The sequence below is a fragment of the Dasypus novemcinctus genome, chromosome 17 (genome assembly GCF_030445035.2).
Source record: "Dasypus novemcinctus isolate mDasNov1 chromosome 17, mDasNov1.1.hap2, whole genome shotgun sequence".
In the NCBI taxonomy this organism is placed as follows: domain Eukaryota; kingdom Metazoa; phylum Chordata; class Mammalia; order Cingulata; family Dasypodidae; genus Dasypus; species Dasypus novemcinctus.
The window spans coordinates 44,958,001-44,985,782 of NC_080689.1; the positions used below are offsets into that span (position 1 = coordinate 44,958,001).

Consider the following 27,782-nt stretch of genomic DNA (forward strand, 5'->3'; position numbering starts at 1 on the left):
TGAGCGGTGGGAATCTATAGAGCCAGTGACATCATCTATCAGAATTACCAAGCACTGGCCTGGGGAAATGGAGGCTGCTGCCATGCCCACCGTTCCCTCAGTCCAAGGGAGTTCTCTGGGGGCTGCAGTGGGTCGATGGAGCTTTTTTACCGCAGCCCATCCCAGGCGTCTGTCTGTCTTCCCCTCTCTCTGCTTGGCACTTTGCTCCAGCAGAGCTTGCTGGGGGAGGGTTTCTGCAGTTTGTGCTGTTGGGGGTAACCCTCACCACAGGGATAGGAATTGGGCTTCTGACCGAATGATTCTGAAGCACGTTCCATGCACTTTCCTGGAGGATCCACAGACGAACTGACTCCAGTTGCCTCCAGAGGTGACCCACTCATTAACTTGTTTGTTGGCTTCTTTCCTTTCCCTGGCTCACTTTCCCTAATTCCTAACTTGTACTTCTTAAGATAACCTCTCAAATAAACTACCTGCATTTAGTCGTCTCACAATCTGCTTTTGTTTAAGCCGTGTGCAAGTAATTTTCCATTTAAAGAAATAATGTAAATTTTAAAATACGAAAACACAGAATACAGTTTTTAAAGAAAATAAAAGATTTGGAGATACCCAAATAACAAAATCATTTATTTTTTGTTATATGCATCTGTTTAAAGATAATGCTGAAATTCTTCAGAAACTAATTTAGTTTAGACGGGAAGATTTATATTTTAAAAAATGTCCTGAATTACTGCATTTGGGTCTTTAAAATTCTCTTGCGTTTATATTCCAACTCTAGTTTATTATGGGATCTGTGCTCTGGTAACATACACATGCACTTACAATATATACAGCTTAACTAGACATCTGTGTTGACTACATATAAGAGGTAGTTAACTTTTTGCCTCGTTTCTGTTCAATGATTTTGATATTTTAGCTTGCCGGCCAGATGAAACAAGATTGATTTTTTGGTACCAGATGTGTCACAGTTTGGCTTTGTATTTTGCAGGTGCTCCCCCCAGCTGGGAAGTTGGAAATTTGCCATCCTTCTGAGATGATGATTCAGGATAGAAATATAAGAGTGTTAAAAATAATTCGACGTACTAATGTGGGGCTTTGTCCCTCCTGAACATAGGAACAGACCAGCAGCTGTTCTACATTTTAAAAGGAGAGCTGGGAAGTTAGCAGGATACATGACTATTCACAACATAAGCAACTGCTGGAGTCATGGAAATAAAATTCAACAATAAACTTGTATTTGTGCAGCTTTCCCCCCAAATAATAATCCTACTGTGTTCCGGTAGGCTTAGGATATTGAGCAATCTTTTATGTTCATCATTTGGATGTATGAAAACATTTTCCTTGCAGGGGCAGCACAGTAGAGATGATAAAATTTATTAGGTATCAGGATTGGCTTTTAACTGATTTCTACCCTCCAATATGTTTATTTTTAAAAATAAATTTTTAAACTTTTCTTTTTTGCCATTTTCACTTAAATGTATTGTGGAAGAACTAAAAGTCCTATTTAGGAGTCAGTTGTTCATAAAATGTGGCATATTACCTTACTCCAGGCCTCTAAAGCAAGTATCCTCTAGGTGATGATGTTTGTTGTACATACTTGCCCCTTCAAAAATCACCTAGTGAATATTAACCAACACCAAGGAATGGTAGTATTCTTGATATTCATTCCATACCTTAGCCAGCAGTGTTAGTCTCATTCCATCTTAAACTACTGTAACTCTCAAAGTTTTCCCATGAAGAGAGCTCCATTTGAATTTTCAAGTAATTGTTTTTTTTTTCTTTGGGAAACTATTGTTCTTTCAAACATAGTAAGGTCTATGTGATTGGCCCTGTCATTTCAGTTTCTAGAGTTCAGAAGTATTTTTACCTAAATTATTTCTGCTCTCTGGAGTTAAAGATAAATCAGCTCAAGTTAAATATAATAAATCAAAATCAGATAGCTATCTGTGTAATTTCAACTCTACTGCCTGTGACAACAGTAGTGACAGCAGATCACAACAGCCAGCAAGGCTGGTGTACAATGGTAGGATGGAGGCTTTGCAGGAAGAAGTTTGGAAGGGGGCAGGATTACCTTTTGGTGATGAAATTTGGAATATGGCCAATGAAAAGATCCCTGACCTAAGTCATAAGACCTGTCTGTGCTCTAGGTACAGGGTTCTTGCTCAACAAACTGTGACCTTAAGTAAATTTAAAAATAAGAGGGTTTGGCAAGGTGGTATCTGAGCTCTAGAATCCTATTATTATTAGAAAGAATAATAATGAGAGGTTTTATGTTTTAAAGGGAAGCAAGCTATAAATTGTCAAAGAAACTACTTAAGAGGGAATTTTGGCAGTTGAAGGGACATTGTTTTCCTTTTGAGAGGACTTAACAACCAGGAGGCCTCTCCTAATCACTGTAGGAAAATAACTGTCCGGTCAAGAAAGCCCAGAAGTCTCAGAGTCCCGGCCAATGGCATTAGAATGGTGAAGTGATGGAAACGACGAGGTCATTCCTCATGACTGAAGCTCACTGAGTAAGAATATACACATTTCCCTGGAAGCATGTTTGGAAGTTTGGGAACTCATGACTGGCTTTTTTCCCACTCATGAAATAAGGTAAAATGACTTTCAATCTAACACGAGTAATCATATTTCAGTTAGTATATTTGGAGAGGAGTAAAATGGTGCACGATTTAAGAGTGTAAATAAAAATTACTTTGAATTGTTAAGCTAAAATTTAATTTAAATTTCAATTTAAATCTAAATGGAATTATTTCTAATGTCCTCAAATCTGATAATGAACACACATTGTGAAGATCTATTTTTGGGTGGGAACTGTTAATTTCCTCTTCTACCAGCATCCAGTGTTTTCCAATAGCCATGGCATGCAGTGACTACTTCAGTTCTCTCCATGATTTGACTAAGAGAGCCGTCTTTTCTCTCAACTCTGCCCTGACGTAAGGATCAGCTATAGTTTTTAAACACCGGACAAATGCCTTGGTTCAGCAGCCCAGTTTTATAGATGAGGAAACTGAGGTCCCCAGAGGTTCATTTACCAGAGGCGTCCCAGCTGGTTAATATTAGAACTGAGACTAGAAGCCTGGTTCCTCTATATTACATTGCACTGTTGGATGTTGGAAGGGATTACCATAGAAGTTACTTAATAAATGTTTGCTGCTGAATAATAGACTTTGATAATGAATCACTCCCATAATTCCCATCTGATTCCCATTGATTCTTATGGTGGTGGGGAAGAAGGAGTCATGTGTAGTTTACAAGTAAAGCAGGGCTTTATCTCACCACTTTGGTTTGTTTTTAGTCATGATAATTACTTTGACTTTAATATTACATGAAAAGAACTCATGAGATTTTTATGTTTACTAAGGATATTTCTACTTGTAAAAGGACTCGTGCTAGCTTCTCAAAATTCTTTCTAGATTTTTGTCTGTGAAATAAGTTTTCTTTTTCATTTGCTCTCCTTTTTATTCAAAAACAAAACTAAAAAATGAGTAAATTTAGGCTTTGAGATTAGAGGATGAATAGACTAGAAATTGCATTCAGTAAGTTTTCATGCCTATAGTTTTTGAATAAAGGCTATGAGGATAAAGAAAACCAGCTTGTCTTAAGTTTAAGATTTTTAAAACTTAAAATGACTTTTTAGTACCAGAATATATATATTCTGGACATATATTTATGTCATATATATGTCCGGAATATATATATGTATTTGGAGGTGGAGGTGCTGTTTCTTCTACAACGGAATTGTAGACAGGACCCCTTCCTTCTTGGGTAAAGGTGAAAAATGTGTTGGATGAAGGTTTTAGGCTTTTTTTTTTTTTTTAACTGTTACCATTCCTAGCTTTGACTTGAAATCTGTGTCCATATATAGAAAAAAACACTAAACTAATTAACAATGGAACTGTCCAGATCAAGCCTTAATTTATCTGGACTGCTATGTAATTGTGCGGACAGGGTGCAAGGAACAGGCTTAAGTCTTGCTGTGTCGTGGCTGAGTGTTTACTCTGCTCCCTTGATGGTCTCTGTGGCCGGTCCTGTTTTCTCTTCTTCGCTGTTTCTGTGCCCCTTCACCCTTTTAAAAACTCCACCCCACTCTATTCACACAAGGAATTTGCTGGTCCCTTGGTGAACTTCCTTTTTGATACTTACTGCAAATTTAGTCAAATCTTTGACAGACATTGGTTTCAGAATCAAGTGTTACCTGGTTGTCAGAGGTTATTCATATGTGCCTTTGAAACTGTATGTAAGAAAAAAATGGCTGTGCACTTTTTTTTTCACAGCAGGATTTTAATGATCTTTTTGTTTCCTTATGTCCTAGTTGGTTAATATAAAAACAATTGAAATGGTCATTCTTGTTCTGGCAACTAACAATAATTGACTTCTCTCATCCCAGACACAAAAATTATTTTGGATTTTATTGGCTAAATTGAAAAAATATCCAAAGATTGGGTGATCCTCTAAAAGAATATTTATTTTTATTTAAAAATATGATATGTCAAAGTGAAGCAGTTACATTTTAAACAAATAAGACATAAAGCCTTTTCATAGAATGGGGAGGGAGGGTAATTTGTTTTGTTCTAATGCTGGAAATAAGAACTATCACCACTTTCTTCCTCTGTGAGCATCGAGTATAAAGATGAGAAATTTTAGTTATTAGGGAGTAAAGCTGTAGGATTTTAATGTTATCCCCAATTAAAACTTCTTCAGTAAAACATCTTTTCTTCATTTTGCTTCACATCCTGGGGAAATCTTGAATTCAGGGGACCTTATTTTACTTACTGAGTTTGCTCTTCAGTTAATGTGGTTTAGAAAGGATTTGTTTTATCTTCTCCCCATAGATTTCTCAAAAGAATAATTTTCTAAGGGATACATTATTTCTTTTGGGGGAACTTTGCATACATTTTTTACATCCATAATAAAAAATTTCTGACAAGATTTAAAGTATCCTACTAAATCAGCATATTATAAAATAATGACTTATTACTGTGTAATAGACAACTACATTTAGACTGATCATAAAAACAGAAACCAAAACAAATGTGGCATATCTTCATTTTCTAAAGAAATATATCTTTATTGACTTTTTTTCATTTTCTTACAAAGCAGTTAAAAAACTCATTCTTGCCCTTGCATGCTATTCACTGTTAGGATGCCTCCTCTGAGACTGTCAGTGGAGCTGTAGTAAAAGTTTCCTTAAGCACCACACAAGATCATCATTGCTTGGCCTCACTTTTACAAGAAAGAATCCAAGTTTCACCGGATAGTGTACGCTTAGCTGTCTTGAACAAGACCAGTGTAGTGGATTAATGTCTAATTTACATACAGTAATTAAGACAAACTTTGAATCTTTACAGATTAAATGCCCACTTTATACCATGGTGTAATTGTTTGAATTATAGTGAGTGTACAAAATATAGTTGTAAATGTACTAGATATGTCTATAAATAAAATAGTGCTTTAATGTAACAGTATTCTTTGGCTGATTTAAATGCCTGTGGTGGACTCTAATAAAAGACTAAAATGAAAATGGCCCCACTATTATTGTCAATCTTAACACTGAGCTTGTGCGGAAGGTTCCTATACTGTTGACTGTCATCATCTCCAGGTCCACGATATACTCCCTTGGTCCTGTTAGTGACTTCACCAGCACAAGCATTGCACTAACAGGACTTGTTTGCTAAAATAAAAGAAAAAAGAGGAAGGGAGTTAATATAGCCATTTTCTTGGATCAGAGTTTCTATTATTGCAAGTATGCCTCCTATAAGATTTGGGAGAAGAATTTTGAGGGTAGAAGGAAAGAGCCACTATTTGGCCCTTCTTAATTCCCATAAGTCACTTTATCCCTTGTCTATCCATTGCCCTTAATTCCAAGTTACCAGAACTAACTTTCTTGATAGTTCTTTGATTTCAGTGAGAATCTGTTAAATTTTGAAATCATGTGCAAAGTTGTCATGTTTTACTTCTCAACATTGTGCATCTGCTTACATTCTGGTAAGTGAGGAGACACTGCTAATTTCAATAGAATGTGGAAATGCTAAGTTATATGGGGATATATAGGGTATTCATGAAGATACATACAGGCGTATTCATACAGAGAAAAAGAGGGACCTTGGGCATTATAGGAAGGCTTTTGAGTGCTTGAGGGGTCACCCAGGATAAACAGAATTTATGTTTACAAGTATGTTCAGGAGAATTGAATGCACTTTCATAATGATGAAGAGTATGATGAGTGCTGGGAAGTGGAGGGAGGCAAAGTTGGAGGGGAAGGTGAGTGGATATATATGTCTAGATGCCAGGGGGAAGGACAGGGACTGAGGCCTGGATTAGGGTTCAGCAATCACCAGAGTGGGTTAACATTAAACAAGGGGAGAGAATGTATATGGGATAAGGCTGGAGTTCTGGAGCCAACATATAAGGAGTAGGCAGAGGAGAAACCATTGAAGGAAGCTGAGAAGAAACAGATGATTAAGTGGAAAACAGATAAGTGGCCATCAGTATCCAACACAGCAGAGGAGGCTGAGGATGACGGGGACCAAAAAGTGTCTTCTGGATTTAGCAGTGTGGATACTGTAGATGGCTTTTTTCCAGAGTAACTTCAGTAGAATAGTGGAAACAGAAGAATGACTAGTGACTTGGAAGTGAGAAAGTAGAGCCTTTGATTACAGCCTGTGCTTTAAGAACCTTAGCTGGGAAGGGAGAGGAAAGACAGGGCAATATCTAGAGGGAGAAACTAAGGTTGAACATGTAGGAGGGTAGAGGGGAATCTGATGGAACTTGGTTAAAGAGGAGAAGGAAGGCAGATTACAGGTGGTGAGGTTGGCTTTGATTGACAGAAGTGAACCTTATCTTTGGAGATGAGTAGAAACAGGTAAGAAGGGGGACACAGGGACTTAAGTTTTTAGTGGGGTGGGATGGGATGTTCTAGTAATTCATGCCTGTTGGCCTCAGTGGTTTCAGAAGTGTAGGAGATGAAGTCACCTACTAAAAATGAAGAGTGTAGGGACTTAAAAAGAATGGGGGAAGTTTGGGATTAGGAATTGATGAGAATGGGGTGAAAGAAATAAGAAAAAATTAACAGGATCATTGAGTATACTGAGGATCCATGTAAAGTTAGAGAACAAGATTTTAGAGCATTATCAATCTGTCCTAATAAGCAGGATATTAAAATAGATATGTTTTATGGGATTGATCCAGGGTTGCTGGACAGAGACTTGAGTGTTGGTGACAGAGTAGTTCAAGTGTCCAACAAGCAGTTGATAGAATGGAAGAAAATGGAGGGGCAGGGAGACTAACATCTCCTTGTAGGTGAAATAGCATATAGAATGGGAGTTAGGGCATGAGAGAGAGGAAGGAAAGCCAGCCATTGAGTTGGTTACTGAAGACAAGGATTCTGATGTGGGACAGTTCTGAATGATAATAAAGTCCAGGGTGTGGCCATGGGGGTTGGTGGAAGAATGGCTGAACGTCATGGGGGTTGAGATGGTCAGGGAATTGTTAGGCTTAGGTGCTGGGTGATTCTAATAGTATTCAGATCATGGTATGGAAAGGAAAACTTCATCATCTAGCCCTTCCTTATCCTAGGCCCTTTTCTCTTCTGAGTGACTCATCTACTGCCTACACACTTGCTCTGGATGATCTCATCCATATCCATGGCTTCAATTATCATGTATTTACCAGTGACTCTAAAATCTGTATTTTGAGTTCCAAGTCCACATATCCAACTATCTACTCATCTCTCCTTGGATGTCTCAAGGGACCAAGACTCAATGTGTCCAAACCTAACTCCTCACCTTTCCCCACCCTAGTCCTCCATCTCTTGAACTCCTAACTGATCCATCCACTTACGTTACTGCCCTAACTCCATTGCAGCCATCTTCTTAAGAAGAAAATCTCATAAGTGAATGCTCCACTTGAAAACCTTAATATGGTCTTTACTGCCTTGAGAGATCTAGCCTCTGCTCATCTCTCCAGGATCTTCTCAAATCACTTTATCTCTGGGACCAATTGGACTGTTTTTTTTTTTCCTTCCGTTTGCCATTATCTTCAGCTAAAATACCACTTCTTCCATGAGGTTCCTCACCCACCCCTGTCTAGGTTAGGTCCATTTGTTACACACATGAGCAACTGGCAACTCTCTGTGTAACACTTAGCATACTTGTGAGCACTTGTTCAGTGTCTTGACTCAGCTTTACAGGGGCAGGAATTGACTCTGAGTTAAGTCACTGCTGTGTTCCTAGGACTTTGCATGGTGCTTGCTTCTTTGTAAGCAATAGTTATAACTTACAAGTCTTGATTGAATTAATCCATTCATTTAAAAATATTTTTTGAGCACCTGCCATGTGCCAGGTACCATTGTATGTTCTGTGGGTGGAGCAGTGAATAGACACACAAAGTCTTTACTGTCACGACACACATAGACATTCATTTGTCTTATGGCATGACATGGGCAAATGAATATGCCAGGAGCTGATAAGGGCTTTGAAAGAAAATAAGGCTCAGTAAGGGGGACAGAAAATAGGGTGGGGATGCTATTCTACCTTCGTTTTCATGTACTACTTCTTTCCAATATGTCCCCCTCTCTAAGGAAGGAGGTTTTCCCTGTATTCTCACAATGGAATATAAATATAAATCCTTTATCTCAGATATCCTTTCAAGGATCAGGTCAAGTCTCATGCCTATCAAGAAACCTTTGCTATTCCAGACCACATTAACTCTTTGCTGTCTTTGAACATGGATTAAGTCCATAATTACCCATTTTTATCATAGATGCTAACTTTTGCTACATGGTGATATTTCAAGCTCTTTGAAATCAAGAACCAAATATTACACGACTTTTAAATTCCTTACAGCACCTAGCAAGGAGCTGAGAGCAATATAGGTACTTAAATAAGGAGTGCTGGGTGATTCTTAGGCATTCTCTGCACAAGTTGAATTTCAGTGGAGAAATTTTGTAGGATTTGATTTAACTATTTAAAATTATGTGATAGGAAATTGTTGGAGACTGAATCATGTCCCTTACAAAAGGCATGTTCAGGTCTCAATCACTTGTCTTGTGTGTGTGAACCCATTTGCAAACAGTAAGTTTGAAGATGTTATTAGTTGAGATGTGCCCAACCTGAATGAGGGTGGGTTTTAATCCAACATGGAAGAAGTCCTTATAAACAAAGGAAATTGAACACACAAAGAGAAGCCACAGAAGAAGAAAGCTGGAAGTTAATGGGACCTGGAAGAGAAAGAAGATGCTGCCATGGGCACTGCCATGTGACAGAAATGCCAAGGACTTCCAAAGACTGCTGGCCAGCCAGAAGATATCAACCCTGGAGGAAGCAAGCCTTCTAGCCTCTGAAACCTATTCCTATTGTTAAGCCAACCCACTGTATGGTATTTGTTGTAGCAGATGGAAAAATAAAACAAAAATAGTGTTGAAATGTCTATTTTTATTATTTTAAATATGTGTTTATTTCAAATTTTAATTATTTAACTCTGAAATCATCAAAATTGGCAAAAAAAGTTTCATTCATGAAAAAAAAGAATCCTTTTTTTTTTTAATTTGGGCAAACAATATTTATATTGGGAAATATCAAGTCAATAAATGCACTTGATATGAATCATAAATAACTTTTCAAGTGCTGCTCTTATTGCAAAGAGAAAACATCCTGGAACTTGTTTCTCTGTTGATTCTGCTAGGGTTTTTTATTTTCTTAAATTATGGCTAAGAATTCAAAATGGAAAATTACTTTTAAAGAAGATTTTGAGATGAACCTATTAACTTGTCATAGGGATACAAATCATGTTAATTTATTTGGTCTAGAATTATTAAACTGGCATTATCTGAAATGTGGGAAATTCATTAAGGGGTTATTTCTTACAATTTAATTATCTGGTATTTCTCAAACTTAGAACTTCAAATGTTAAAGAAATTAATTTTTTTCCTATTAGAAAAAAAGAAAGGTAACAGATTGTATTTTGGGTTGGGTTTTTCTTTTCAGAAGTTGGTCATGAGAAATTAATCATTTCTAATTTACTGGCAAAAAACAGAATCACATGACTGGAGCTGGAAGGGAGCTCAATATATCAAAGAACAGGATAAACGTGTAAACATAAAAAATCTGTAAACTTTACCACAAGCAGGAATTTCTCAATTTACTTTTCAGTCTCAAAATGAAATATTGACTTTAAAATTTGATTAAAAATGTAGAGTGCCCAAAGGAGTTTTGAGAAAATTGTAACTGGATGAATAACATCCTTAGCGTGAAACAGTTACCGTAATCCTGCAAACTGCTTGGTGGGGTGCCATCATTTTCACATGAAGTAGTGAGCCGTATTTAAAATATGTCAGAATTTTAACCTAAAATGAACTTGCCCAGATTTTGCAGGGGGCCTGGGATGCTGAGGTACAGAAGTCAGGGAGATCAGATAGGAAACCACTGGAGAGTGTTGGGAGATGATGGGAGCCAGTTTAAAGGGAGAGAGGCAGGGGCAGGAAGAAGGACCCAATAGACACTGTGAAAAAGGGAACAACAGAATTCAGAGAAGGATTTAAAAAGGCAATAAAAGAAAGAGAAAAGTCAAAGGTGACTTCACGAAGTCTGCAATAATGGTACAGCTTCTGACACAGAGTGCAGGGGCCTGGGGCCACGTCTTAGAAACTTCTGGGTCTTAGTTTTGGTATGAATGTGGACAATCTTGGGACTGTAACAATAAGGAATTTATGATTTTCCAAAAGCTCTCCAGGCATTAGTTTTTCTCCTTTAAATAACCACGACTGATTTATGGTACCTATTTGGTATGCATGTGTGTGAGCTTGTGTTTTGGTGGTCCACACAGAACTCTGTTAGAATCTGCAACTTGGTATAAGAATGACTCTAGGAAAGGTACTTAATCTCTCTTAGTCACACTTTCCTAATCTGTTTTTAAAAAATGGAGATAAAGCTTTACATCTATCTGAGAGCCTTACCAAGAGGATTAAATGAGACAGCACCCAGAGAAAGGTCTTACCCAATGCCTCCACATAACAACTCTTTAAATGTTTAGTTTCCCTTTTATGTGAATATTTAACAACAACAACAAAAATGGAGAGAATGAGGGATTTCTGCCTTTCTCAGTAGCCAAGGTTGCCTTCAGAATACTTACTCTTAGGTAGAACTCTCCATTTTCGTTTCCGGATTTAATCCGAAAAGTATTGATAGTGTTGGCATAAATCGTTGTGGCCTGTATCTGGAAGATGTCCGATGGCACGGTTCTATCAGATCGGATGCTCATGTATTTGTATACTATAGATTGGGGAAGTTCTCGGCACACAGCGTTTGAGACTGGGCAGACACAGCGACTGCAGAGACAAACGCATTCACCAGTTTGGTTTGGTAATATCAGAAGATTCTCACCCTCAAAAGTTCTGAATTTTCTTACTTTTCTGATGTTAGAACGTAGGGATCTTGACAAGGATTTCGTGGGTAGCAACGGAAGCCCCCATGATAATTCCAACACATTTCATCTTCCCGGCATTCATTTGTGGTCTCACATTCATTTATATCTGTAGAGATGTAGAATCAAAGAGTTTACTGATCTAAGTAAAAGTGTCTTAAGTGGCAGATTCTGGCTTGCAAGGAAGAGGTGTATGGGAATCTGACTGTGTTTAATTTGCTTTTAAATACAACAGTGGGTAGGGAAACTGAACTCATTGTATTGCATTTAGGACAGATTTAGCTGAGTCATTCTTTGTGCCATTTCATTTTATTTTATGAAACACATATCATTAATCTGTTGAATGCAAAGCCAAATGCTAGCCATTGCCCCAGCTTATATAAAAATGAGATCCCCAGTTCCCTGGGGAGATTACAATTTAGGGGGAATAGGGACATGGCAAGAGTTAATTATAAAATAAAATAGAACAAAATACATATATAAAATAAAATAGAATTAAATAGGAGATAGATAAATTCACAGAAAGAGTAGAGGCAGAATGGATTGCCTAGGGGAATTAAGGAATGCTGAAGGAAGGAGGAGTCAACTCAATTTGGCCTAGGAGAGGGGTTTTTTATGGCTGGGGTGGGGGAGGGCTTTCCTGGCTGAGAAAGTAGCAAGCAAATATGATCGACAGAACAGTGATAATCTAGCTCAGGAGCTTGGGAGAGAAGTAAAGATTAGAGAGGTGGTTTTAGTAAGCATTAGTGTGCAGGTAGGTAGTTTATGTTCTCGGAGTGGATTATACTTTCCAGAGGAAGAAAAGCACAAGAAGTGAGGCTATGAACTATTCCACTGTGGGAAGCACACCTATTTAAGGAGTGTGGAAGAAGATGAGATAAGGGAGGGGCTGCCTGCGGTCGGGAAAGGCAGTGCCAAGGAAGCCAGAAGGAGAGAGTCCTGAGAAGGAGGGTTTTGGACAGGCCAGGCTAGACAAGGACAATTTTTGGCTTTGGCAATCCGGAGCTCCCAGATGACCTCTGAGAGAACAGTTTCACTAGAAATCCATTAGTTAAAACAAGAAGAACAATTTTAGCAATATAACAATATATGTCAATTTTCCTTTACATTGGAATAGTGATATATACTAATTCTTTTCCCCACAGATATTTTCATTTGTTGATTTACTCATTCAGTAGATAATTTACTGAATCTTTGCTGTAGCCAGGCAAGGGCTAGGTGCTGGGGTGTGATCTCTTCCTCTTCTCTGAATTCTCATACTTCCATGTTCCTTTTTTGGGGGCCTTTATTGCTTTCTGCTTTGCAGTATTAACATGTGGGTGTTTGTCTTACATCTTCTATTAGCTTGTAAACTTCTTGGCGGCCAAGGACTATGATACCCATATTTTTAGCCCATTCATCACCTAGCATTAATGCATTGGGGACATCTAGCTTTCAAGAAATATTAAATCGAACTAAGATGTTCCTCACATAAACCACGTGGAAACAGGAAGAGGGAAAGATTATCTCCATTTGACATGGAGGAAAAACAAAAAAGGGTTAAGTGACTAGCCCATGTTCATACCATTAAGGGCTGAGGATCTTTCCACTGCATGGTACTGTGTCCTCTAAGTGAGAATAATTCTATGCCTTGGCTTTGGAGGAAAATGCATTCTTTTAGCCTCCAAACTGGCTAAAGTTATTTTGAGTCCAAAGGAGACTGGAAAAGCTATGTGGTTTCCAAGAGTCAGTTACAAGCAGTGTCTTCCTTTGGACCGGCTGTGGCTAAAGACAGAAAACTTAGATCCCTCAGAAGAAATTGCAATTGATTTATCCTTTCAATAGTTTCCACTTTTTTTTTTTTTTTAAATAAAAGTGCTGTTCAGCTACAGGGAAAACTAAAGACTATTATTATATGGAGTCCAACAGCAGCAAAAGGAAATTTTATGTTGTAATTTCATTTATTACTAGCATAACCAGCACCTTAGTAATTCTGGATGGTTTTTCAGAAATTTTTAATAGTGTTAAAATAGCCAATGAGAAGTTTGTAACAAATGTTTGGCAACAATGCAAGGTGTTGGTGGTGGGGTAAAGTATGGGAGCCCTGTATGATGTACATGTTTGCTTTGTAAGTTCACAGCTTATTCTATACACTTATTGTTTACGTATGTTCATGTATGAATAATATACTTCAGTAAAATTTTATTTTAAAAAAATCCAATGAGAAAGAGAGAATCTCTTTTTTTCTCTCTCTTTCATTTTTGCAATACTGTGGAAATAAGAACAGTTATTTCATCTCCAAAATAAGCCTTTGGAGGAACATAAGAATGCAAACCTTTTCAGTTTTAGTTTGGTTCTGTTAACAAGTCTCAGAAGGGGTTGTTTTAGTGGGGGAGTGTGATTGACTTGTACCTTAAAAGAATATGTCTCTTTTACAAAAAATGTTTGGCTTAACCAAACATTCTGAAGCTACATTTCTTCAAGACGTAGCACTCATAATTCTACCATTTGTAATTTCAGTGCATTTTTCACCTTTCATTATAACAGATATAATTTTTTCAGGTATATAACCTTGGCAGGTAAAATTCCACCATATGTTAATTTGTTTCTGTCTTTTGCTGAGCATCAAAATATATTTGTGATCAGAAACACACAGACATTTAAGAACTCTAGGGAAATTGGTCAAGATATTCCACTCCCTAGCATTTTCCTGCATATAATGTTCATGTTAAAAGTCTCAATTAGGGTTCAGAAAGTAAAACCATTGGTATGCAATGTTTCCCCACAATTCAAACTTATAGAGTCTCTGGTATCCTGGAAAGGGTTATTAAGATATTCATTGCACAATGAAAGACAAGCTGATTATGTTCATACTTAGTGATTAGAGTCTAGTTGAATAATTATATGCATAGTATAAAATCCTAGGTCATAGATATGTTCCTCTGGGTTAACATTTCCCCCTGAGTCATGATATAGATTGAATATCTCCGACTTTTACTCTCTCAACAGGATCTTTACTGCCCTTGTATGCCTTCTCTCCAATTCACATGAAAAGGAACTCTCAAGAAAAAATTACTACTAGTCATTTACACTGCTTTGACAGTGTTAAGACACTTTGAATTGTATAGGCTTTATAGTTTACAGACTATTTTTACATGTTATTCCATTTCATCCCACAGCTCCCTTTTCCAAATGAGAAAGCTCAGGCTCAGAGAAGTTTGGTAATTTGTTCAAGTTTGTACAGATTTCTGTTTTCAAGTCAGTCATTTTATTCGCTCTCCTTTTGTCTTATATAAATGTAAGTATTTGTACTAGCTTTTCTAGGGTTATCTACATTTTTTGTTTTATCTAAGCAGTCTTTTCCCTGTTGAAGAAATTTTAACTTATATGTAGCATTAGAGGTGAGCAAAGGAGGATCCCTATTTTCTGATCATTTGAGACACTTTGATATCACACCATGTAGAGAATTGCCCTTCTCTCTTTGTGTAGGTATGAAGATCACTTGAATGTCTTATTTTGAAACTGGACCCTAAAACATTAGCTATCTTTGGATCAATAGTTTTCTCCAAAGAACTCAAGCACATTTTAATTTTCATGAGGCTGATTTTCTTAGCACCTAAACTACTACCTGATTTATAATCTTAGTGTTTTAGAGAATTCAGACTGGTCTGAGGTATGCCTAACCCACACATTATGCTTATGCTGCAGACCTAAACTCATGGTGAAACATTTCAATAATTGAATCTTTTCTGGTAGATGTTTGGAAGGTATATATCATAGAGCTTATGTAGATTATATAGAAGGGCTATCAATATTTTACTAAAAGTATCTGGGTTTTAAGAAAGAAAAACCATAACTCTAAATTTAATGAAAAGTCATCATTGACTTTGAATGCCATCTTTTATGAGAATACATACCTTGTGATGAACAGGAGAAGAAAGAACTAAATTGCATATTCAAAGTGGGAAAAATGAATACCCATGGTATAGAATACTACACCTTCCTCCTTGCTCTTCCTGGTTAAAACTGAACATTTAATAGATATGAAAACAAGGATGCTTACCCTGACATGTTCTACTCCTCATCACTTGGTATCCCTGGGGGCACATACATGAGAATTTCCCAGGTTCATTGACACATTGATATTGACACAGGTAGCTTGAGGTTCTGCATTCATCAATGTCTATTGAACCAGACAAGAGCAAGGACACAGTTGAAAACTTACAAAAATCACTCCTTTGGTAATATTATTTTAGATGTGCTAAAAAAGATAAAAATACTGCAACTTCTGAAATAGAATTACAATACTCAATAAGAAGCTCAAGGGAAAATTCTAACAATATCAGCTCATTTTCCCCTATGACTTCATAGTACCAAGAGTTTTTCTTACCATCAATTTTACTGAATCATTGCTGACACTTTGGCTTATCCTGGTCCTAACCATACAAGTTTAACAGGCTGAATGAATTGGCTACGGGTCGACACTCTTCACTTTGGGCTCTGCAGACCCACCCAGAATGCAAATTCATTTTTGCCTTCTCAGAAATTGAGCAGCTCTGCCGCCAAGTTCATTTGTGCTTTGAATTCCAAGCTCCATCCCTGTGCTAGCTTCCAGAGGGTGATGTCTTGGCAGGGTCTGGCCTTCAGGGGAAGAATGCTTTGCATTTCTGAATGGTGATGTCCCTATAGTTTGCTCAGAAGGGCAGGGGTGGCTGTCCAGAGCCAGCCCTTCTTGGCTTTGAGCACAAGAGCATGATGTGTGGCTTCGTTGGGTGGGGTATGATCTTTGTGGCCCCAAGTAAAGCTGGGAAGGTCTGTGAGGAAATCAGGGAAATCAAGTGTCAATGGCATCCCCCTCAGGAATGGCTTATGGCTTAGGAATTACAGTGAAACGTGCACATGCAGTGGACTCTGAAGGTCATCCACCCACTTAAATGGCTTTCATCTTACTCATGTGGAAAATGAAACCCAGGCAGCTTAAAAATGTGCCCAAGTTACACAGTGTCAGGGATAAGACTAGGGCACCAGGTCTCTTTGCTTCTATTCTAATGTTTTTGGCATGTGATCAGCCTTTCTCAAATTTAAATGTCCCTACCAGTCTTGTTGAAATGAAGATTCTGACTCTGTAGGTCTGGGGTAAGGCCCGAGATTCTGTATTTCTCATAAGCTCCCTGGATGGGCCGATGCCTCTGATCATCAGATCACAGCTTGAGAAGCCAAGGCATTAGAGCACTCCTTCTAATTATTAGGCCCAGAGGACATCTAATATTTGAATTATTTTGTTCCTTTGACTTTCTCTTGATAACATACTGAAAAGCCAATGTTACTACTGAACTAAATTAACTGGATTTTAAACGAGAACTTCCATGAATAAAAATATGTTTTCACAAAGAGGTACATAATCAGATAAAACAACAGCAATCACAGGGTTTATTCCCCTGAGCTGGACTCTTATTACACTTTATTGGAAAATATTTTACCTTCACAGTTGAGCCTGTCACTGCTTAGCTCGTATCCTTGATTACACTGACAGATGAATGAACCGAGAATATTGTAGCATTGCTGAGCACATTGATTGCTGGCATCACATTCATTTATATCTGAAAAGAAAAGGTTTTTTTTTTTTTTTTTTGTGTGTGTGTGTGTGTATATATATACACACACATATATATCTTTAAACATATCCTTGATGTTTTGTCCCTATGTCATCTGATGATAAGTGAGTAATTCCCTAGCTGAATTCTTTGCCCTGCAGAAGCTTCCTGGAGAACATCCATTCAGGTTTCATATTTGCTGGAACAACTTCAAACATATGTGTTACACTTCTTTTAGAAATACCACAATAATTTTTCTAGGAAGGACAGTTAGTTGCTGTTTCATGAACCTTTCCAAAAGAATTTAATGCTTCTAATAAATATACATTCCAGCATCTATTTTCTTTTATTGTTGTTCAGATACAAAACGCCAAGTCTATAAATAATTGATATAAGACACACATACTGATATGGTCTCTCAGCATGCTGTAGTGAAGATTTATCTGTGCTATTTATTACTTTTTAAATGGGTTCTGTTAAATTCCATTACAATTATAACATAAGCCTTTGAGACCCATACAGAGTTTTGCAATGCTCTAAGGCACTGAAGATATTGTGAAAAGGCATTTTTCCTGCACTAGATTCTTTCCATGTCATGCCAATCTTAAAATTGTGTGCCATGACATTGCATTCTAAAGGGGGAGAAGAAACATGTAAAAATCAGATGTGCTTTCAGTGGAAAGTTTATGTACATGAACTTGCAGTAACCCCTTTGGCACCTTCAGCATTTGTATCACACACTGTTGACTAATTGGTGTGTGTAAATCAATTGATCTGTAACTTTTTTATTTTTTTAATACACCCACAGGGGAGAACTAAAACCAAGATTTAAAAAGTTTTCCATTCACGTCTTGATATGCTTGAAGAAACAGACTGGTTATTGTCTGTTCAGCTTTATGATTGCTTAAGGGAAGTTGATGAAAACCAGTTCACTCAAGAACATACAAAACTAGAAATACTGCAGCATGGCATGGGCTTTCCTTTTTTTTTTTGAAGACAGAAATCAGCTGGTCAGGATGCAGGTCCCAAAAAGCTTACCTACGCAGGTGTAGTTGTTTGCTGCCAACTGAAACCCAGCGCTGCATTGGCAATAAAACGAGCCTGGTGTGTTCACGCATCTTTGATGGCAATATGGAGGGATGGTGCATTCATCTATGTCTAGGTTATACACATGCACAAAAAGAGCCAAATTATTGACTAGCCACTATTTGCTCACAAGTTCTTAACAGTATTATCTAGACAGCCTATCCAGAGAATAACTCACTTTAAAAGTAATTATTTTCCCCTTGATTTTTCTTGTTGAAATTAGGGTGTATGTGCTTTGTAGTTGCATTCTGCAGTTAAGTTAGATGTTATGAATTGAACTGAATGTTCATGCCATTCAGTGGTATAAATAAACCAGGTTGAGTGGGTTGAGAGGTAAAAGGAGGAAAAGCAGTTAAGACTATTTCACATATATAAAAGCATGTCAGTTTGGGGAGCTAAAAGCTTATTTATAATGATAAGTATAGTGATGGAGGAATTGTGTGATCCAAGCACCAAGCTAAGGGACAGGAGGTGTGGCTGCTGTTCAGCTGGGAACCTTGGCTAACTCACTTAACTGTTCAGCATCTCAAGTTTTTTCTTCTGAAAATGTGGATAGTGGTGCTTGCCATGTGTAAATCTTATGAGGTTTTTGTGAGAATCAAATGAAAGAAAGATGTGGAGGGAAGCGGATTTGGCCCAATGGATAGGGCGTCCATCTACCACATGGGAGGTCCAAGGTTCAAACCCAGGGCCTCCTGACCCTTGTGATGAGCTGGACCATGAGCAGGGCTGATGTGCGCAAGGAGTGCCTTGCCACACAGGGATGTCCCCCGTGTAGGGGAGCCCCATGTGCAAGGAGTGCACCCTGTAAGGAGAGCTGCCCAGTGTGTAAAAAGCGCAGCCTGCCCAGGAATGGTGCTGCACACATGGAGAGCTGACGCAGCAAGATGGTGCAACAAAAAGAAACATGGATTCTGGGTGCCGCTGACAAGAATACAGGCAGACACAGAACAACATGCAGCAAATGGACAGAGAGAGTAGACAACTGGGTGGGGGGGGAGGGGAGAGAAATAAAAAATAAAACTTAAAAAAAAAGAAAGATGTGGAAAGAATAGGATGCTGCACGAGGTACCTCTTAAGAGTGCCCTTCTGACACACTGATGGAGTATTCCAGCCCGTGTCCTTCTCAAATAAATATTTCCAACTATAAAAAGTTTAATTGGGAACTTGCAGAGTAGTATTAACATCTTAGAAGTATAATAGAATTTCATTAATTCATGACTCTACACTTTGTGACAATTCCAGCATGACATGTGTAATTTAAAACAACTTTTAGGCATTCACAATGTAACACTATCTAAGGACACTGCTTTATGGGGGAAAAAAGTGGGGGGCAAAACAAATTTTTATGCTGAGCTCCTTTTGGTACTTCCATTACTAAAAATGTGGGAGGCCTCAATGTGGTCAACTGGCTCAGGGAAACCTGAGTTTGAATCTTGGTTCTGGCAATTGCTAGTTTAGCTTGGTCTTAATCTCTCTGAGCTTTCATTTCTGCTTTTATAAGCAGTAATATAGCAACGTGGTAGAATTGTTGGGAGGATTACAGGAGATAACATAGACAAAGTTCCTGGCATAAAGCAGGTAAAAACAAGTGGGAGATATTATTAATAAGCTGCAAGATATTTGATTTAATCTGAATAGTGAAATAAATGTTAAGGATATTCCCATGGCCTTCTCTCTTCCTTCCTTCAAGTCTCTGCTCGAATGTCACGTCCTCTAGGATGCCATCCCTGCCCATCCCTATAAAATAGCTTCTTATGCTCTATCTGTTCCCTGCTTTATATTTTTCCCTTGCTCTTGACCCTCCCTTGTCCTTGACTCTCCCTGACATTGTGTTGTCTATTTTGCTTGTTGTCTGTCTCCCCCACTAAAGTGCAGAGTAGGTGAGATTGGTTTCCTCTCCTTGAGGTAGAGGCAGAGAGCTTTTTTATCTGTTCATTGCTGTATCATTAATACCTGAAAGAGACAAAACTGTCATAGTAGGTTCTCAATAAGCATTTGAATGAATGGAAATGTCACACAATTTAAGAGCATAGTCCTTCCAAATAACCAGTAGCAAGGCCAGGTTCCAATATCGATGGGTAGTACATGTATGTGGTACTTTCTAACACTCCATGAACGTTGTGATTTTGTAAAATCTCTTTGTTCACTGCTACCGTCCAGCACAGTGCTAGGCACACAGAAAGCCCTCAATAAATGTTTGATGAATGAATGATGCATGTGTTCTCAGCTAGCAAACATTCATTGGACGATTATTATTTGTTGCCATTGTATTTGGCATTGCAAGTTTATAATGATAGCACAAACACATATGTTCTACCATTGTCTAGCATTGAAGACAGACATGAAGGCAAATTACTTCGTGGAATGATAAGATCAACAATAGAAATGTGTACAAGGGACAGAGTGAGCATTGTGCTCAAAGTGCGGCCTGCTGACCATTAGTCCAGGGACTATTTGGACTGGTCTACAAAGACTATGTACAGAAATTGAGTGTATAGTAATTTGAGATTGTCACACCATTTTTAGTGTACTTTAGAAAAGTACTAGCACGCAACAGATTGGAGATTTATAAAAAAGATTCTTCATCACTGTTTGAGAAGTATTGGCAAAGAGGAGGGAGTAATTATTTGGGTAGATCACAGAAGACTTCCCAGAGGAGGTGACCTTCAGCTGGGATTTGAGAGTTGGGTAGGAGTTTGCCAGGAGGCAATGTTCCTGGTGCTGGAAAGAGCTTGTGTAGAGGCACTAAAATATGATGTATTTGGGGAACTTTAGTGGAATAAAACTAGAGTATATTTTGGGGGGGGGGATATTGATGCAATAAAGGGTCATACTGGGGAGGGCAAAGGTTATACTGGGGAAGCTCTTAAATGCTTTGTTGAGGGATGTAGACTTGATTCTGTGGATGAGTAGAACCTGGGAGTGATTTATGCAGTGATGGCATATGCTTAGGTGTCTCCTCTTAGTAGATCATGAAGGGCTTTGACCATATGTTCCATTCTCTTTGATTCTCACCATAGAAGGATGGATTCATTCTTTCTCTATACTTTTTATGCCCTTTCTCTATACTTTTAATGTTTTCCTTACTAATACAGTGGGTGCCTGTTGAGTTTTTCATAAATCTAGGCCAAAATCACAGCTGCAGGTTTTGCAAACTCTCGGCCTTTCATCAGAGGCTGGTCACTAACCCCAGCAACTAGGCCAACCCCCTGGCTGGCAGAACTAGGCTGGGGCCAATGGGGTAAATGTCGAAATCCTAATGTCAACAGCCCACATTCTCAGGCAAAAATCATTGCTGGTTGCCTATCCCCATGTCCTCACCCTCTATTCCTAAGAGAAAATGAAGATTCTTCACTGATCTGTGGTAAGAGGTGGAATGTAAATAAATGGACATAAGGAGTCAATTACAGTGCTGGCTTCAGGATTGACCCAGAGCACTTTATTTTACTTCTCTATTTGCCAGGCTGTTTTCCCCATACCATATTCTTCTGTTCATTCAAAAAACATGCATAGTGCCAGCACTGTGGCAGGGACTCTCCAGAGACTGGGGAGGCAATAGTGTCACAAATCAGGCCTGAAGGAGCTCATACTCTCAGATCCTAAAATAGAGGCACAGGATGTACTGGGCTTTGCATTCCTAGCGCCTCATGCAGGCTTGCAACACAGAGAGTGTTTAGAACGTGTCTGTTAGATGAACTACCTTATAATAGAACAGGACCAGGCAGTGTTCTCACCACTTCCCATACATGAACTTCTTTAGTCCTCATGACAGCCTGTGAGGTAGGGATTAGTATTATCTCCGTAGTACAAATGAAGAAAGCAAGACTCAGCAAATTTAAGTAATTTGCCCAAAGCCTCAGAGCGAATTAGAGGTAGAGTAGGGTTTTGAACTCCAAAGTCTGGGTCCACTGCCCTCTTCACTATGCTATGACATGAACTAGTAAATGAAGACCTTATTACCAGTGTTTTAGTGTGATGGTTTCCAAACAGCTAATTTACAATTATTTTCTTGGTTGTAGTCATTCATTCCCCAAGTTTTTGCTTTTGCTTAGTCGAACATGTAACCAGCACTTTGCTATCCAGAATAGGCTCAACCTTTCCATTTCTTTCCTGGTAGTGTGGACGATGGATTGGTGGTCCATGAAATAATAAGCCGTTGTTAGCTCTCATTCTCCAAGCAAATATGAAGGCTTTGTTTTGAATGCTTGAGGTTTAAACACTAAGGTGCTCAAGAGAGAACTTTGCTTATTGCACCATGCTACTTACCAACACACTGCTCTCCTCGCTTCTGATACCCTGGCGGACACTGACAGGTGAAGGAGCCTCGTAAATTGATACACACTTGGTCTGTTCGACAGTTGTGCGTTCCTGCAGTGCACTCATCTATGTCTGTCAAAAACCAGACACAGTGCAGAAAGGATTTTAGTCACTGTGAAAAGGTTACTCTTTCCTTGATTTTTGCCATGAGACTTTTCTTAGAGAAACTGAGCTTTTACTTTATTTTGAAAATATTATAATATTGTTATAGTGACAATATTTTTTTTCATTTTTTTTTTTTTACATTGGAGAAGTTGTAGATTAACAGAAAAATCATGCAGAAAATACAAATTTCCCATATCCCGCCCCCCCCCCCCACAGTTTTCTGGGAAACTATTATTAACACTTTGCATTAGTTTGGTACCTTTGTTACAATTGATGAAACAATATTATTATAATTATACTATTAACTATAATCCATAGTTTAAACCAGGGTTCATTCTTTTTGTTGTAAAGTTGTTTAAAAAATTTTTTTTATTCTGGTAATATATATACAGAGTAACATTTCCCATTTTAACTACTTTTAAATATACAATTCAGTGATGTCAATTACATTCACAATGTTATCCTACCGTGTGACAATGTTTTATATTATAAATGATTTTAAATGTTCAGAAAATAACTTCATAGATGCCAGTGGGCACCATTCAGGTTTGTCAAATGCTACTATTTTGCCATGCCTGCCTTAGTCTTCATTAAGCAATGAAACATTTTAGATATAGCTGAAGCCTCATTCCACCCTCATCCCTTTGCCTCCCTCCCTAGAGGTAACCAGTATCCTGGCAGGTGTGAATCCTTCCCTGAGATGTTTCTAAATTTCTATTACATGTGGATGCACCCACGAGAGTATATAGTATTGTTGGTGTGTTTTAAATTTTAAATAAACTGTATGATACTTGCTTTTCTTTCCACCCAATAGCATGCTTTTGAGATAGTTTCTATTGAAAAATCTCTAAAACTCTGCCAAGTAACTGGGTATAATCAAATTTTAATATCACACATTTTCTGTTTGTTTCCTTGCAGGTGTGCAAATCCTGTTGCTGTTTATTGCAACCTTTATGGTATACATGTATATATAAATAAATTGGTGCAAATTTTAAAATGCAAAGGATTTGATTTGATCATATTCCTCTAGGAGAGATAGGCTGGTATAGTTCAAAAAGACATATTTTTTGAAAGGACTTTACTTCTGGGAATAAATTACTAAGCATGACTTAGGGAGCAAGCAGGCTAAAGTTCTAGAAAAGTTAAAAAAAGCTCAGTTACAAGGTAATAAATCCATTTTAAAGAATTTCTTTGTGATCAAAATCTGATGTGAAATTTTGCATGTACATTCGTATTTACAGTGATTTATAAGTGAAATTTTGACTTGCCTACATTACCTTTGCATTCATTCAAATCTCTCCTACATTATGAAGTTAAACAACACAATGAAAGGATACACAATTTTGGTATTCTTCAACACCTGGAAAACTCTAAGCTTCATCAAAAAAATATAAAAATTGTAATTTCTACTTGACAAATTTCAAATAAAAACTTAGGCTTAGTGTGTCTTAGACCATCACTGTGTCATACTCAGAGGAGTGCTTTAAAATAATGTATGGGCTCTTCTACACACAAATACAAACCATTTTTACCCAGGAATCCATTAAAAAATAAGCCATCCATAATTAGAAAGTACTCTTCATTTCTGGCCTTCCCTTTAAGAATCTCTAAATTGAGGGTAGCTGCTGGAGTTTTCTTTCATTTTTTAAAATTTTCAAGTAGAATTGCAGCAGTTACAGTGTAAGGAAGTTCAGGTTGTCCTCAGATAAAGACTTTCCTTAGCTGGTGTGGAAATAAGAGACATTCTTTCCATAAGAAAGAGGGGGAGGGAAAGAAAAATACATGAGTGAAGTATGGTCATTTATTGGATAATAACCTGCAAAAGGAGCTATTTACACAGTCCTCTGAAACTGGCTTTAAAGTTTGGGCTAATTGTTTTTGTTTTTAAATTTATTATCTTTTTTGTTTTAAACTTATTATCATTTTTTTAAGTTAATGATTAGAATCTCTGTCCATTTTTAGGTACTGTGCAAAGGTACAGCAATTTCCCTCTCAAATTATGTGTTCCTTTTTCTATCTTTTATTATTTTCTCATAGGCACTTGTCGAAAACTTTTCTACTAGGGTTTCTTTGGGGCTTTATGACTCGCTAATGCTGAAACAACCACAGAATTCCTATGGTTTTATGTCAAGAACATTTGCCAGCATCTGCAGTGATAACAGCCCTGAGAGATACTGAAATGTTAGATTCAGATGTGGCTAGTTTCCTCAGTGCATGCTGGCAGAGGATCAAGGCCTGGAGCCGATCTTGCCGCATTTTCTAAGGGAGGCCTCCCCAGTGGCTGGGGCTTTCCTTTCTGAGGCATCTCTCTGCAAACCGCCTCCATCCCATCGCATTCCTGATGTCCTGCAATTTCCTTCTACTTTATCGTCATTCATTTCTAAGTCTCTCTGATCTATAGCTCCAGTGGAATTAATACACCATTAAATAGGATTAAAAATCAGGGCTGATTTGACCTCTTCCTTCTTAAGACTCAGGTTCATTTACCTTAGAAGGATTTTTTTTAAAAAATTAGGTGAGTTGAAGTTGTTTGATAAAAACAAACAAAATTCCACTAACTCTACTGCCACTATATATTTTTTCCTTTCTCTCTACAAAAAAAAAAAAAACAAACAAAACTCACCTAGGATTGACTGGTGATATTTTTACAGTTTCTCCTTACCTCTGCTCATTTAACCCCAACATGGTTAACGAAGTAACCTCTGAGACAGGAAGTATCATAGATACTAACTCCTCTATCAAAGAAATCAAATAAATTATTGTATTAAAAATTCTTTTATATCTTGCTAAATTTTAAAAACTACTTTATATCTCTTATATATAAAATATATACAGAGCATACTTCAGACCTGAAACTAATATTCCCCATTCCTGTGTCAATCCAGACTGGGACCAAATGTCTTTTTCCTGTTCCTGTGTTAAACAATTTTGTGATGCCCATACTTTAAAAAATCTATGTTACTATACTGAGTGCAGGGAAACATAATTACTTACTCCAGGAAATTCATAATCTTGGAAGACTGTGAGCCAACTAAAATAGAGCATTTATCAAGACTAACAGCTTGCTCATCAAAGCTTGCTGAGAGACCCTTGCCTCGATATGCCCATGTATGCAAAACTATTATGTCAGAAACTCTGCCCAAACCCAACTTGTTTCTAATGGCAAGACCTGCCTTAAAATCACCAGCCTACTAATATCCTTCCCTAATTTCTCAATTTTAAGATACTACTTAAGACTCACAGTAGTATTCTCCCTACTGTAGGAAGTCTAATAAGCTTGGCTTTGTCTGATTTAACAGGTGTATTTGGTGGTCTTTTGGGGACATGATAGTCAACAGGCCAAATGAGATGCACTGTATTATCTAATAGTCTTCGCCAACACTTAGCATGACAGCTACTGAGTGTTCTGTTGTTATAACTTTTCCTTCTGAAGAGCTATCCCTTCCCTTCTAGTCTCAGAGCAACTCAAATCTAACAACTTTCCAGTAGGTTTCATCTGTCACATTGCCTACCTGTCTTCCCCCAATGCAATCTGTTTTACTGATCAAGCTTTAACCCATACCTTGTAACTATCTTTTAATTTGTACGTCTTTTCTTTTTTTTTTTTAAAGATTTATTTATTTATTTCTCTCCCCTCCCCCCCCACCCTGGTTGTCTTTTCTCTGTGTCTATTTGCTGCGTCTTCTTTGTCTGCTTCTGTTGTTGTCAGCAGCACAGGAATCTGTGTTTCTTTTTGTTGCGTCATCTTGCTGTGTCAGCTCTCCATGTGTGTGGCACCATTCCTAGGCAGGCTGCACTTTATTTTGCGCTGGGCGGCTCTCCTTGCGGGGCGCACTCCTTGCACCTAGGGCTCCTCTACGCGGGGGACACCCCTGCGTGGCACGGCACTCTTTGCGCGCGTCAGCACTGCGCATGGGCCAGCTCCACACAGGTCAAGGAGGCCCGGGGTTTGAACCGCGGACCTCCCATGTGGCTAAGTCCGCCGCCCTGTACATGTCTTTTCTAACTAACATCATAGTAAGTCCATAAGGGCAGAGAATATATTTTGTAATTCTTGTAGTAATCACAGGTCCTTGTAACAACCACAATAGACTCATAGATTAGAAACTCAATAAAAAGTTGTTACTTGAATGACTGTATTGTGGGACCTACATTGTTTGGTTGAATGTGGCTAGTATTTGGAGATTTTTTAAAATTTAGCTTTGTTATCAGAAGGCTCTTGATAAACATACACTTTTATTTTAATTCTTTCAGATAGGAAAGGAAACCTCCTGAATTTAATAAATGAAGTTGTCTGAAATTCCATACAGAGGTGTTGAACTCATCATGGGCTGGATCATTTGGGCTGGATCTACTTATAAATGAACTAACTTTCATTTATGGCTTTTCTGCCTAAAGTTGAGAATATTATTCCTCTGCCTTGCTCTGAGCAGGTTGGCTAATTCTAAAGGATGTATATAGTCTGAATTTCTCTGAACTATCTAATACAAATGTCAATTTATTAGTTTTTTTAAATACACGATTTTATTACTTTAAAAATTGTACTCTCAGATCCTGCTCTTGCTTATTCATGTATCTATAGAAAATCACATCAGAACCATTATATATTGTTATACCCTTTTATGTTCATCTTTTCTACTTATATGCATTTCTATTTGTCATAAATATCAGAAAATTCAACACGATAAGAAAGCCATTAAAATATATAACTAGGTCAGAAATTAAAAACAGAATCTCCAATTCTGGGTAGATTCACAAGGATGCATGGCTCTCCCAGCAGTTTTTATGAAAATCCACTGTAGCACCACCCACCACTACAAAGAAAGAAGAAAACGAAAGAGTTTTTCTGGGTATGACATATTTACAAAGATCCTAGAGACAACTAGCAATCATTCATCAGTAGAAAGCAATGTTGCCCTAAGATTCTGAAAGAAATGTTTTTTCCCCCCAGTGTGCAAAAGAGCTGCAGAAAGAGAATTAAGGCCTTTGTTTCTTTGCTTGTCCCCCTGTTGCAGCCTCTGAGCAGTGGGTACATTTGGTTTGTGTAGTAATGGATGAGTCACAGATTGATCATTCACATGCACCAGCTGGTTTTCCTTCCCATGGTCATGAGCTCTGTGTCTAACCTCATCCAATCATTTTGCAAAGGAACACCACTGGCCTCAAAGGAGACCAGGTGACAGAGGGTCAATATGTAATGCAAATCCATCATCATTGCTGGATATCCAAAAACATGTAGCAGGATTTTTCCATATGGGAATGGAATATTCCAAGGTTCTG

General features: G+C 37.9%; 1 protein-coding gene across 1 annotated transcript in view; it reads right to left on the reverse strand.

The window, feature by feature from the left end:
- Positions 1–4,444: 4,444 nt before the first annotated feature.
- Positions 4,445–27,782, reverse strand: part of EFEMP1 (EGF containing fibulin extracellular matrix protein 1) — a 72,828-nt gene continuing 49,490 nt past the window's right edge. Inside the window, exons 5-11 of the mRNA XM_004458180.4 lie at positions 22,347–22,469; positions 18,030–18,149; positions 16,878–16,997; positions 15,461–15,580; positions 11,404–11,527; positions 11,128–11,323; positions 4,445–5,671 (exon numbers count right to left, since the gene is read on the reverse strand). Of these exons, the coding sequence (XP_004458237.1) occupies positions 5,510–5,671; positions 11,128–11,323; positions 11,404–11,527; positions 15,461–15,580; positions 16,878–16,997; positions 18,030–18,149; positions 22,347–22,469 (965 nt within the window). The 3' untranslated portion in view covers positions 4,445–5,509. The remainder of the gene's footprint in view (positions 5,672–11,127; positions 11,324–11,403; positions 11,528–15,460; positions 15,581–16,877; positions 16,998–18,029; positions 18,150–22,346; positions 22,470–27,782) is intronic.